This window comes from Drosophila ficusphila, unplaced genomic scaffold, assembly GCF_018152265.1.
Source record: "Drosophila ficusphila isolate 14025-0441.05 unplaced genomic scaffold, ASM1815226v1 contig_414, whole genome shotgun sequence".
Lineage (NCBI taxonomy): Eukaryota > Metazoa > Arthropoda > Insecta > Diptera > Drosophilidae > Drosophila > Drosophila ficusphila.
Genome location: NW_025064328.1, coordinates 21,631,411 through 21,643,680, shown reverse-complemented (window position 1 = coordinate 21,643,680; position 12,270 = coordinate 21,631,411). Strand labels below are relative to the sequence as shown.

The window sequence follows — 12,270 nt, the reverse complement described above, 5'->3', positions numbered from 1 at the left end:
GATGACAGGTTGGAGGCCATTGACTGGATTCTGAACATGATGCGTGCTGTAGCCAAGAGTATATTGCCCACTCGATTAGAGGGCGATGGGGAGGTATAGTATCGATACTCAGAGCCGTCTTCCCGTTGAGACCGATCACCACTTTCAGCCATCGAAGATCGCGACTGGAGTGACGACGACTGGGCAGAGGGCACCTGCGGTGCCATGGCGGGTGGAGCTACACTTGGAAAGTGCACAGCTTCGCTCTGCCCACAATCTCATTGCGCCTCCATACCTCCATAGCTAGAAGCATCGGACAGGAATGTGACCGCCGTTGCAATGATGACACCTTAAGCCCGGGCGTCCTGACTCGTCGCGCACGTTGTGCACTCAAACTCGGTACAGATGTCGTTCGACGAGCTTCGGTTTACGACCGCCTCCATGACCACCAGCCGATCATTCAGAAAAAACTGCAAGTCGGCATAGGACGGGACGATAGGCGTATTACCTTGATGATACTCCCATGCGTTGAGTGCTTCCTTTGGGAGCCTGGAAGCTGCGTGATATGGCAGCCAATGATATGCCTCTCCTTCTAAGGCCTTGACGCGCTTAAAAGCGGCTTGCGATGACGCAATTTCGGCGCCGAAAAAATAACACTCATGTGATGAGCGAAAACCAGGCGCGGGTTGTCCCAACACTTTAGCATCAGGGACCAAGCCAACGGGAAATTTGAGTCGGTGAGCTTTATTTGGCGCACGTCGATATTGCGTCCGGCAGTGTTGTATACAAGGCTGATGCAATGCATCAAAATATCTTGCCCAGTCCACTTCCGCACCACATTGAAAATTTAGCCATTTCCCCGCTAGATCTGGCGGTTTTCAAAAAGAAAATACGGGATAAATTGAAAACTAACGGATAGCGGGAATTATAGCTATTTTCAAAGCAAAACTGACGGAATTTCAGCTTTTTAAAAATATCTGGTACCTTCTTGTATTTTTATGTTTTACAATGTCATACTTTAAAAACGTACAGTATCTTTGCATTGGAATGGTTATGAAACATCGATATGCCAAAAGATCTTTTATCGATTTTTACCAGTTTACCATAACCATCTGGGTGTTTCACTATTCCAGCACTGGAGACTCAGGCAAATTTTTTAATGATATAATATTACATTTGCAATAAATTCATAAAAAAGCAAAATAATTCCCGCAAATGTTAGTATTGTTACATATTTTTAAAAGCGATTTAGAACATTTGGTAAAGCACGATTGCTATTTGAGATATGCATTCGAGACAAAGCTCAACGAACATAATGAAAACATCTCGAACGATATTGAGGCAGAAATTCGTTTAAAATGTGTTAATTTTATAATAACATTAATTAATGAGCTCAAGCAGAGGTATTCATATAGAGTAATTTTTATGTTTTGCAGTTAAGTTTAAAATTCTTTTTTAGATTGCCAGACAATTTTGAAATATGTATATCATCAAATTGATTTGTTTTCCGTCAACAAAATATTATGTCCAAAGAAGGCTGAAATTTTGCACATCCTTGAGCACTTCAAGCTAGAATCGGATAATATTGAAGAGATCCTGTTCCCATACAAAAACGTCTATCTTATGAAATGGTCCAGTTTAATGGGTACCAAAAGTTTTTGGGCCGAAGTGTATAACTACGTGGATGCAGTAGGATCTTACACTAGCATCTTGTGCGCTAAGCCTTTAATCGTTACCATTGTCGAACGCAGAGGTTGAGTGTTCAGCCAAATAAACAATGTAAAAACTCAGCTGCGAAATAAAATGACCGTTCAAACATTAAACTCAATTTTACACGTAAGATATTTTATCTGTTTAGCCCAAATTTTATAATATTACTACGCCGGAAAAATAAATGCTTTTATAACTATGAAGTCCCAGCAGATTGGTCTAAAAAGATTGGAGCCAATCATACTTACTTTTGTTCATTAATTTCCGTTATTTCAATATAGATTTTTCGATCTATAGCAGCTACATAATATAGTTGTCCCATTCTTATGAAAGTTTTTTCTCCATTCAAGGGAAGTCAAAAAACTCAAAATTCGCGATACTTTTTGAACATACCTCGTATGTGCTTCTATAATTTCATTTGTTTAAATGTCTACTAGTGGTTCTAGTTTTGTTACATTATTACAACAAAAACTGTTTGAGTATAGTCTGCCATTGTATTTGAAAGAATAAATTTGTCTAATTGAACTGAACAACTAAAGAAATTTCTTTATTATTACAATTTTGATTCAAAAATGCTTTAGGGATATTCCATGTCAGTAAAATATTTGGTTCAATGTAATTCGTTTGGATATTTTTATGTGTTGGAGCCGAATTTGGAAATGAGCATGTTAAGGTGACCCATATATTGTGAAAATTTACCAACCCTTTGTGCAAATAAAAAAATATTTTTCTTTCTTTCTTTACTTTTCATGGCACAGAAATTGCTGGAAACTCACTAAACGAGTCCCAGTTGATGATGGCAGTGACAGAAAACCAAAATATTTACCGGGAGCGAACAAAATTCAACGAGCACATGATCGACTCACAGATTTTGGCCGGCAGTGTCACTTCCACTCAAACAGAAATTTTCCAGTCTCCCACGAACTCGCCAGTTCATTCAACTGGTGTAGGATACCGGCAGCATTCTACCCATGCCACGCCATCGAAAAACTCTCTTTCTATCGCTGAAAATACTCTCAGAACGACGCTAAACACGGACAATTTAAATTTTCTTTTGAAACCTATTGGTATATTGCAGATGGCTGACACAACAAATAACGAGGTCCTTAATATAGCCAGTGTAGCTGATTTGCTGCACCCACAGTACGCCATCATTACTGGTGGTCGCTCTGCAGATGGTTGTCCCTTAATAATTTTTCCAGATAACAATAATTTCTGTTCGATAGAAGAGGCAGACTACCAAAAACTTGTTTCGTACCTAGCATCAGTGACTTCGTAAGTACAATATAAAATAAACCTATAAGAAGCTAATGGGAAATCAGTTTACATAGTTTTTTTTTTAAATACAAGCTTTATTTTTGAGAAGTTGAAACTTTTAACAAAATAAAATAAAACTAACTAAATAAAACATAAAATATAGCTTAAAGGTTTTATCATATATTTGGATCAGACTACTTATTTAGCTGCCATGAACAAAATTATAAAATAAATGGAAGAATCGACATAAAGTCGAGAAGTATTGTGTAGTACACCTAATAGTTGACATTGTCAGTATTGTGCAAACGATAGGAAAAAAATGCTACACAATTTTTGTTTTAAATACAGTAAGTTTTCTGTTTTAGATTACAGGAGGCTGACCTAGGATTTAATTTGATTGTGGATCGCCGAAAAGACAGGTGGAGCTCCGTAAGAACTGTTTTACAAAGAATATCGGTAATTATATTATAACTTCTTTATAACACAGAAATAACAAATACTTTTTTTCGTAAAGGAGTATTTTCCGGGAATTATTCATGTTGTCTATGTAATTCGCCCATCCGGATTGTTTCAAAAGGCTTTATCAGAAGTGAGCAATAAGTTTTCAAGAGATGAATACAGGTTTCGACTTGTGGTTTGTTCGACTGTTTCTGACTTGCATGATTATATTCATATCAGCCAATTAACTCCAGACATGGGAGGATATTTAATATACTCTCATCATGAATGGATACAGCAACGAATCGTAAGTTTTTAATACAAATATCGTAAATACTGTTATTTTGTAAAAACAATAGTCTTCGAGCTAGTAAGCTTCTTTAGAAGCTTATTTATATACCCGTTTCTCGTTTAGTAAACAGTGTAACGAACTGCTTTTGTGTCTTCGCTCGCTACGAGAACGTGCGGCTAGCTCAGAAGAGTTTGTGTGTTCGCCCCACCAAATGTATTGATGCGTAACCCCGAGACCAAAGAATAACACAGAGTTAGGTTAGATTTAAGAATACTTGTTGGGTTTATTGTACGTAGATTTGTAGCTCGATATTTGATTTGTGGTTCTGCTGTCTGATGACTCGATCTCCCTCGTTGACGCCGGTAATGGCTCCCGCGTCGACTCTACGGCGGCACGCCTGTCGTGCGTCCTCTGCCTTGCCGAGTCTTTCGGGCACCGGTCGCGTACTAGGCACGCTACGAGCCTCTCACAACCTTGGAGGATGTTAGGCAGAACCTCCCTAGCGGGGCTAAGCAGTGATGCCTGCAGTCACCACTCTTCGCTCCACCCCGGAGTTCGGTCGGGACTTCGTCGGCCTGGCCCTCAGCAGGTTCTCAATCTCTCATGAGCAACCGACGCCGGGTACCTTTCGCACAACTCCGCTGGATCTTCGTCGGCCTGGCCCTCAGCAGGTCCTCAATCTTTCATGGGGTACCGACGCTGGGTACCTTTCGCACAACATCCACTGCCAAGACTCCACCAACTTCGTCGATTTCGAGACTCGTAGACGCACCCTACAACTTACCTTGTACCCTCGGGATCTCAGCTTGGCAGTCTCAGCTTATGTAGACGTGACCGTCGTTGGGCTTCTTGACTCGGCGATCTTGATTCCGGATTATTTGGCACTTGGTGTTTTACTTGGGGTTTCACTCGCGTTGGTACGATCTCGCTGCACGACTTCACTTGACTGTCTTGGCGGGTCTTGGACACGACCGTCCTCCGAGGCGGTTCCTTTCTAACTCCTCGCGTTGATACGGTCACTTGCACGACTTTCACTTGACTGTCTAGCTTCCTGCACGCGTCCTCCTTTTTATATGCCACCCGGGTCCCGTTATTTCCCTCCCTCGGTGGCGTGATCGGGTCCAAAGTGCAGGACAAGTGGCGTGATCGGGTCCAAAGGGCAGCACAAGTCCCGTTAGTTCACGGTCTCTCCTCTTTGTGCTGGTCCAAAGTCCGCCAACTTCACCGTTATAACGGGTACAAAGTCCAGAACTTCACCGTTATAACGGGTACAAAGTCCAGACTGGTACCGTTAGTTCACGGTCTCTCCTCTTTGCGCGGGTCCGAAGTCCGCAGACTCACCGTTATTGGGTCCAAAGTCTGCAGACTCACCGCAGCATCGAGTCCAAAGTCCTTTGCACCGCTATTTCCCTTTTTCCTCTGCATGCCGCGCATCCCGCTGTTGCTATGCGGCTCTCCTGCACTCAAACTTGTAAGGCGTTTTACAAACCCTTACATCTCCCCCTTCCTTCGGAAACTTTTAAAAGCTTCGGGCTCCGGAATGTCCTGGGGAAACGTTTTCAATTTGCATCCTTCCCACGTCGACCTCCACTCCTGAGTGCGGCCAAGGGCCCTCTGGATCTCAGCCGGACAGTCTCAGCTTAGTAAGGCATCTTGACTGCGGCGTCTTGACCTCCATGGCTCCTTGCGCGCACACCGATCCTTCCTTGATCCTTGTGGCCGCTGCCACTCCTCGTCGACCTCCTCCTGCCACGGCTGAGAGCTCCTCCAACCTCAGCACCTAAGTCTCAGCTTATGTAGACTTCCCGTCGTTGGGCTTCTTGACCAGGGCATCTTGGCTGTCGAAAACTCCCAGCGCGCGACTCCTTCCGATCCTCGTTTCAAATTTGAAAAGTCTCCCGCGCAGAATTTCCCCGCGCACAATCGATAACTCGTCTATCGATCGTGGCGTTGCCACTTCTCAGGGTGCCGTCATATTCAGTGTGACCGGCCAGCGATGTTTCCAGTATTTTTTAGCTCCCATCGATCGCACTATCGATCGACCGCCGTTATCGTGGCGACCCCATTCCCAATTTCCGCTGGCCTCGTGGTTTTGTTTTGGTAAGTACTTGAGGTTATTTCGTTTTTTTTCCTCATTTCTCACCATTTCCGTCCTCTTCTTGCAGCATGCATCTTTGCCGGGTTGAGCTGCGAGCGCCTCCCCGATGACTATGTGCCGGGGCGCCCAACATGATGCAGCGCGTCCCGGCAGGCCCTCTCTTGGCCCCTTTTCCCCTCCACTGCCCCTTCTACACCAGCAGCCCCTTTGGACTGGACGCCCGGGCTTGCTTCCAGGTAAGTTTGTGAAATATTTGGCCGCTCCTCGGCTTACCCTTTGTCCTTTTCTTCCAGCACGTCCAGGCTGCCAGTCGATGCTCCCTCTTCATGCGCCGGGGCGCCAACCCTGGCCCAGCGCGTCCCGGCAGGCTTCTCCCTTGAGCAGTTGAGCTCCATTTCCACCGCATGCCAGGCCGGCGACGGGGACCACGGCACCAGCGGGGACGCCAGTAGCTGGAGAACCGACGACAAGCGCCGGAGCCCCCACTTCGCCCCTGGCTGTTCCGCTGGCCGCGGCCTTCCGCCTCGGCCTGAATTGTTGCCGCTGCTGTAGTTGTGCTGCTGCTGTTGCCGTTTGTTGTTGCTGCCGCCGATCCTCATGTCGCTGCTGCTCCTGCTGAAGTCTCCTGCTGCTGCTGCTGAACACCGGCCGTTTTTTTTTCCCTTTTTTTCGGCTTGTGTATATACCCTCCTCTAACCCGCTTTCGCGCTCCAATCGTGTACCCTCCTCTGACCCGCGTCTCGCGCTCCAAACGCTCGCGCTCCAAACGTGTACGTGTGTGTGGGTGGCCATTTCCTTCGATACTCCGTATCGTCCTCTCCCTTTCTCGCGAAACACACGTACAGTGCGCCCCCAGTATGACGGTCACCTCTATTTTTCCCCCTCGGTTGTGCTCGGCTTCAGCTCGCTAATGTGAGCTCTCTTTTCCTTGCCATTCTGGCTGTGCCGTAAATTACAAATTACCGGGGAAATAAAATTAGTGATTGTGAATGGCCCGTCATATCTGGGGGCCAATTTCGCCGCGAAGCCTTCCACTGCTTTGGACAGGTGGTGCTCCTTTGCCCAGACCGTATCACCAATCCTCGGCGTCCACGGTCTCCTTCGCAGGTTGTAATGCCTTGCCTGATCTTGTGCTGCCTTCTCCATATTGCGCCTGACGAGTTCGAAAATTTCCGACAGTTTTTGTGCATTTTCCTTCGGTGTTTGTGTCGCTTTTCCGGTTCCAATTGTGTGCTCGTCGAAGAGAGCTTTCGGCAGCCTAGGTTCTCGACCCTGGGTGATGAACGCTGGCGAGTACCCGGTGGACTCCGCCACACTGGTATTCACTGCCAGCTGTAGTTCCGGCCATTTGTCGTCCCAGGTCCTCTGGTCGGCCCCCGCGAACTGGGCGATCATCGTCTTAACCGTCCTGTTTGCTCTTTCTGTCGGATTTTCCTGCGGCGTGTATGGTGCAGTGAATTGGTGTCGCACCCCCAATTCTTCCAGAAATTTTTTAAACGCCCTGCTTGTGAATTGTACCCCGTTGTCCGTGATTAACACCTTAGGGACGCCGTACCGTGAGACGATCCTCTCTCTTATTGCCTTCTGTAGAGATTCCGTGGTCGCCTTCCGCATCGGCACCAACTCGGTCCACTTCGAGAATCGGTCCACCAGCACGAGCAGCATAGCATTGCCGGGTTTTGACCGCGGCAGTGGTCCGACGAAATCGGCACACACTGTCGCCCACGGCTCCTCGGGAATCTGCGTCAACATCTTGCCTGCAGCCTGCAGCTGATTCGGCTTGTACTTCATGCAGCTCTCACAGCTGCGTACGTAGGCTCTGATGTCCCGGTGCATGCCCGGCCAGTGGTACCTCGCAGCCACTCTTGCGATCGTCTTCCTGCTGCCTAAGTGACCGGCTGTTGGTGCGTCGTGGTTTTCCGCTATTACCCTCTGCCTTGATCCTCTGGGTATGCATAGCTTCCACGCGACCACGTCCTCGTTCCCCGCCCTGTGGGGTATGTGGCGATACATCTTATCGCCTTCCAGCATATAATCCGGGTATTTCTGCGGGTTTTGCTCTACCTTACTCTTCATCTCTGCTATCCAATCTCGCCCCTGTTCCGCTGTCTTCGGGTCTGCCTTCTTTGTCTTCATGCGGCGGCATTCCGCTGGCAATGGCTGTCTTGACAGGGCGTCCGCCACGACATTAAGTTGGCCTTTGCGGTAGGATATCTCAAAATCGTACTGCTGGAGTTCCAGCGCCCATCTCGCAATCCTTCCTGACGGGCTCTCGATACTGTTGAGCCATTTTAGTGCCATGTGATCCGTTATTACTTTGAAATGGTATCCCTCTAAGTAAGGTCGCAACTTCCTTATGGCCCATACGATCGCCAGGCATTCTTTTTCAGTTGCGGAGTAATTCCTTTCCGCTCCATTTAGGGAGCGACTTGAATATGAAATTACTCTCTCGCCTTGATCTGAATGCTGAGTGAGTATGGCGCCAAGTCCGTAGTCGCTGGCGTCTGTCTGCAGGATGAATGTCTTTGTGAAGTCTGGGCATGCCAGTATTGGATCTGCGACCAGCCTGGCCTTGACTGCCTCGAATGCCTTCTGGTGGTCGGCGGTCCACTCCCATTTTACTTTCTTCCGGAGTAGGGCATTTAGTGGCTGGACTAGTGTGGCGAAGTCGGGTACAAAACGTCGGTACCATGATGCCACTCCCAGGTATTGCCTCAGCTCCTTGACGTTGGCTGGAGGTTCCAGCAACGCTATCGCCGCCACCTTCTCCGGATCTGTTCCAATTCCTTGGTCGGTGATGCGATGTCCCAAGTACTGCAGCTCCTTTCTGAAGAACTTGCACTTCTCCACGTTTACTTTTAGGTTCGCTGCTCTCAGTCTTCGGAACACTTCCCTCAGGTTTCTTTTATGCTCCTCCAGCGTCCGTCCGATGACGATAATATCGTCTTGATACGCAAAGGCGTGCGGCATCATCTCAGGCCCTATGACCTGATCGAGCGCCCTTTGGAACGTTGCCGACGCTGAGTGCAGCCCGAATGGCATCACCTTCCATTGGAACAGTCCTTTTCCTGGGACGGTGAAGGCGGTATACTGCCTGCTCTTCTCTTCCAGCGGTATCTGCCAGTATCCATCCTTCAAGTCCAGGCTGCTGATGTATCGTGCCTCCCTTAGCTGATCCAGGATGTAATTTATCATAGGCATCGGGTACGCATCCTTTACCGACTTTGCGTTGATCTGTCGGAAATCTACGCACAGTCTCCATTTTCCCGTCTTCTTCTTTACCATGACGATTGGAGAGCTGTACGGGCTTCTTGACGGCTCGATGCATCCTTTTTCCAGCAGCTCGTCTACCTTTTCGTTTATTTCCCCTTGCATTTTGGGGTTTTTTGGGTAGTACCGCTGCTTCACTGGCTGGTCGTCCTTCATCGTGATCTTGTGGACGGCTATGTTCGATGCTCCGCTTGACTCTTCTAGGGCTTTCAGCTCCTCCTTCAGGAATTTGGCGACGTCCTCTTCCGAAAACTGTTCTGGTGTTTCTACCACTGCCACCGACAGTCTCTCTTCCAGCATTCCTAGTCTGCGCTTCCTTGCTGGTATCGCCACCTCGAGTCCTGCGCACTTTACCTCCGCTCCTATTTTTGTGAGGAAATCCCAGCCCAATACTAGGGCGTCTATCACTCTTGGGAGGATTAGTAACTGCATCACCACATTTCTCGTCCCGAGACCAACCACTATCTCCAGCTGTGATTGGATGCTCCCGCATCTTCCGTCTGCCATGCGCACCTGCCTTCTCGTTGGTACGACCTTCCCGGCGGCCTGCAGCCTGTCCGCCAACTCTTCGCTTATAAAGCTTGCCGTGGCGCCAGTGTCCACCGTGGCCTTCACTTTTTGTTTGTTTATGAGCACTGTGGCGGACAGCTGCATCTCTTCCGCCTTCAGGTCGCCCATTAATTTCGAGAGGCAGCACCCTGCGATCCCTGGCCGCCCCTCGGTGGCTGAGGTCGCTTGGCGTTTCCCGCTCGCGCGCAGCATTCGCCGTTTGTGACGCCTATTTTCCCGCATCTCCAACAGAACGCTATTCTTCGGTTGCGGCATTCCTTCGCCCAGTGGTCCTGGCTTCCGCATCTCCGACATGCCTGGGATGGATTGTTCACATATCCGGGCCGTGCGTTACGCTGTTCTGGCTCCTCCTGACAGCGCCTGCACGTTGCTGCTGGTTCCCTTCTCATGGCCGGCACATGGTATCGGGCTTTCGGGGTGTTCTCCTGCTCGAACCGCTCCCTCTGCTGGTCAAGCTCCTCAAACTCGTCCGCTAATGCCATCAGGGTGTCTAGGTTCTGGCACCTGTACGGGCGTATAAACAGCCGTAATGCTGGGGTGCTATTCTCTTTAACCCGCTCCAGGATCTCGTCCTTGTTCATACCCAGGGGTCGCATCAGTGTCTGCATGTCTACCATGTAGTCTTTGAAGCTTTCACCGTAGTTCTGCTTCCTCTGCCTGACCTGATCTGCGAGTTTGTTCATGAAACCCCTGGGCAAGAAGAACTCCTGGAAGCTCTGGCTGAATCCGCCCCAGGTCTCCCAGAACCTGTTGTTCGCGATGAACCATTTTAACGCTCTGCCCTGAAGGAGCTCCGGCATCGCCCTCGGAATTTGATTGATGTCCAGCCCGTACGTCATGGCCGACCACTCCACTTGTTCGAGGAATTCTAGTGGCTTCTCATTCCCGTCATAACGGAAACTCCACTCCCTCACTTGTTTCGCGATTTTTGCATAATCCTGTCCGGATTTGCCGTTCTCCGCTCGTTGTTCGCGGGTGTCGCTCTTCCTCTCCCTGCTGTTCTCCCGTCGGTCGCGGCTGCTGCTCCTGCCGGCGTTCTGCATGCTGCTCACGTCCAGGCTGCGCACCAGGCCCTCGGCTCCGGTGACTTTCAGGCCGACCGACGGGTATTTGGCGTAATCCCTTTCCAGGGCCGCCAGAATTGCCAGCGCTTCATGGTCATGTTCGGAGTGGTCGATGAATTCGGCCAGTGTCCGCCTCATTTCATCTACAAGGCCCTCTAGCTCGATGCCTAGGGCGCTTGCGATCGCCGGGAAATCGTCCTTTTTAAGGTTGTACAACCAGGACTTCCCCATTCTAAATCTATTTTCTGGTTACTTTGGTCTGAGTATTACGCTTGGGCGCCAGATGTAACGAACTGCTTTTTTGTCTTCGCTCGCTACGAGAACGTGCGGCTAGCTCAGAAGAGTTTGTGTGTTCGTCCCACCAAATTTATTGATGCGTAACCCCGAGACCAAAGAATAACACAGAGTTAGGTTAGATTTAAGAATACTTGTTGGGTTTATTGTACGTAGATTTGTAGCTCGATATTTGATTTGTGGTTCTGCTGTCTGATGACTCGATCTCCCTCGTTGACGCCGGTAATGGCTCCCGCGTCGACTCTACGGCGGCACGCCTGTCGTGCGTCCTCTGCCTTGCCGAGTCTTTCGGGCACCGGTCGCGTACTAGGCACGCTACGAGCCTCTCACAACCTTGGAGGATGTTAGGCAGAACCTCCCTAGCGGGGCTAAGCAGTGATGCCTGCAGTCACCACTCTTCGCTCCACCCCGGAGTTCGGTCGGGACTTCGTCGGCCTGGCCCTCAGCAGGTTCTCAATCTCTCATGAGCAACCGACGCCGGGTACCTTTCGCACAACTCCGCTGGATCTTCGTCGGCCTGGCCCTCAGCAGGTCCTCAATCTTTCATGGGGTACCGACGCTGGGTACCTTTCGCACAACATCCACTGCCAAGACTCCACCAACTTCGTCGATTTCGAGACTCGTAGACGCACCCTACAACTTACCTTGTACCCTCGGGATCTCAGCTTGGCAGTCTCAGCTTATGTAGACGTGACCGTCGTTGGGCTTCTTGACTCGGCGATCTTGATTCCGGATTATTTGGCACTTGGTGTTTTACTTGGGGTTTCACTCGCGTTGGTACGATCTCGCTGCACGACTTCACTTGACTGTCTTGGCGGGTCTTGGACACGACCGTCCTCCGAGGCGGTTCCTTTCTAACTCCTCGCGTTGATACGGTCACTTGCACGACTTTCACTTGACTGTCTAGCTTCCTGCACGCGTCCTCCTTTTATATGCCACCCGGGTCCCGTTATTTCCCTCCCTCGGTGGCGTGATCGGGTCCAAAGTGCAGGACAAGTGGCGTGATCGGGTCCAAAGGGCAGCACAAGTCCCGTTAGTTCACGGTCTCTCCTCTTTGTGCTGGTCCAAAGTCCGCCAACTTCACCGTTATAACGGGTACAAAGTCCAGAACTTCACCGTTATAACGGGTACAAAGTCCAGACTGGTACCGTTAGTGCACGGTCTCTCCTCTTTGCGCGGGTCCGAAGTCCGCAGGCTCACCGTTATTGGGTCCAAAGTCTGCAGACTCACCGCAGCATCGAGTCCAAAGTCCTTTGCACCGCTATTTCCCTTTTTCCTCTGCATGCCGCGCATCCCGC

General features: G+C 49.4%; 1 protein-coding gene across 1 annotated transcript in view; it reads left to right on the top strand.

Moving 5' to 3' along the window:
• Window positions 1-3,844, top strand: part of LOC122320105 (guanine nucleotide exchange factor DBS-like) — a 28,714-nt gene extending 24,870 nt beyond the window's left edge. The window contains exons 2-4 of the mRNA XM_043208210.1: window positions 2,448-2,964; window positions 3,312-3,402; window positions 3,461-3,844. Coding sequence (XP_043064145.1) covers window positions 2,448-2,964; window positions 3,312-3,402; window positions 3,461-3,703 — 851 coding nt within the window. The 3' untranslated portion in view covers window positions 3,704-3,844. The remainder of the gene's footprint in view (window positions 1-2,447; window positions 2,965-3,311; window positions 3,403-3,460) is intronic.
• Window positions 3,845-12,270: the final 8,426 nt, after the last annotated feature.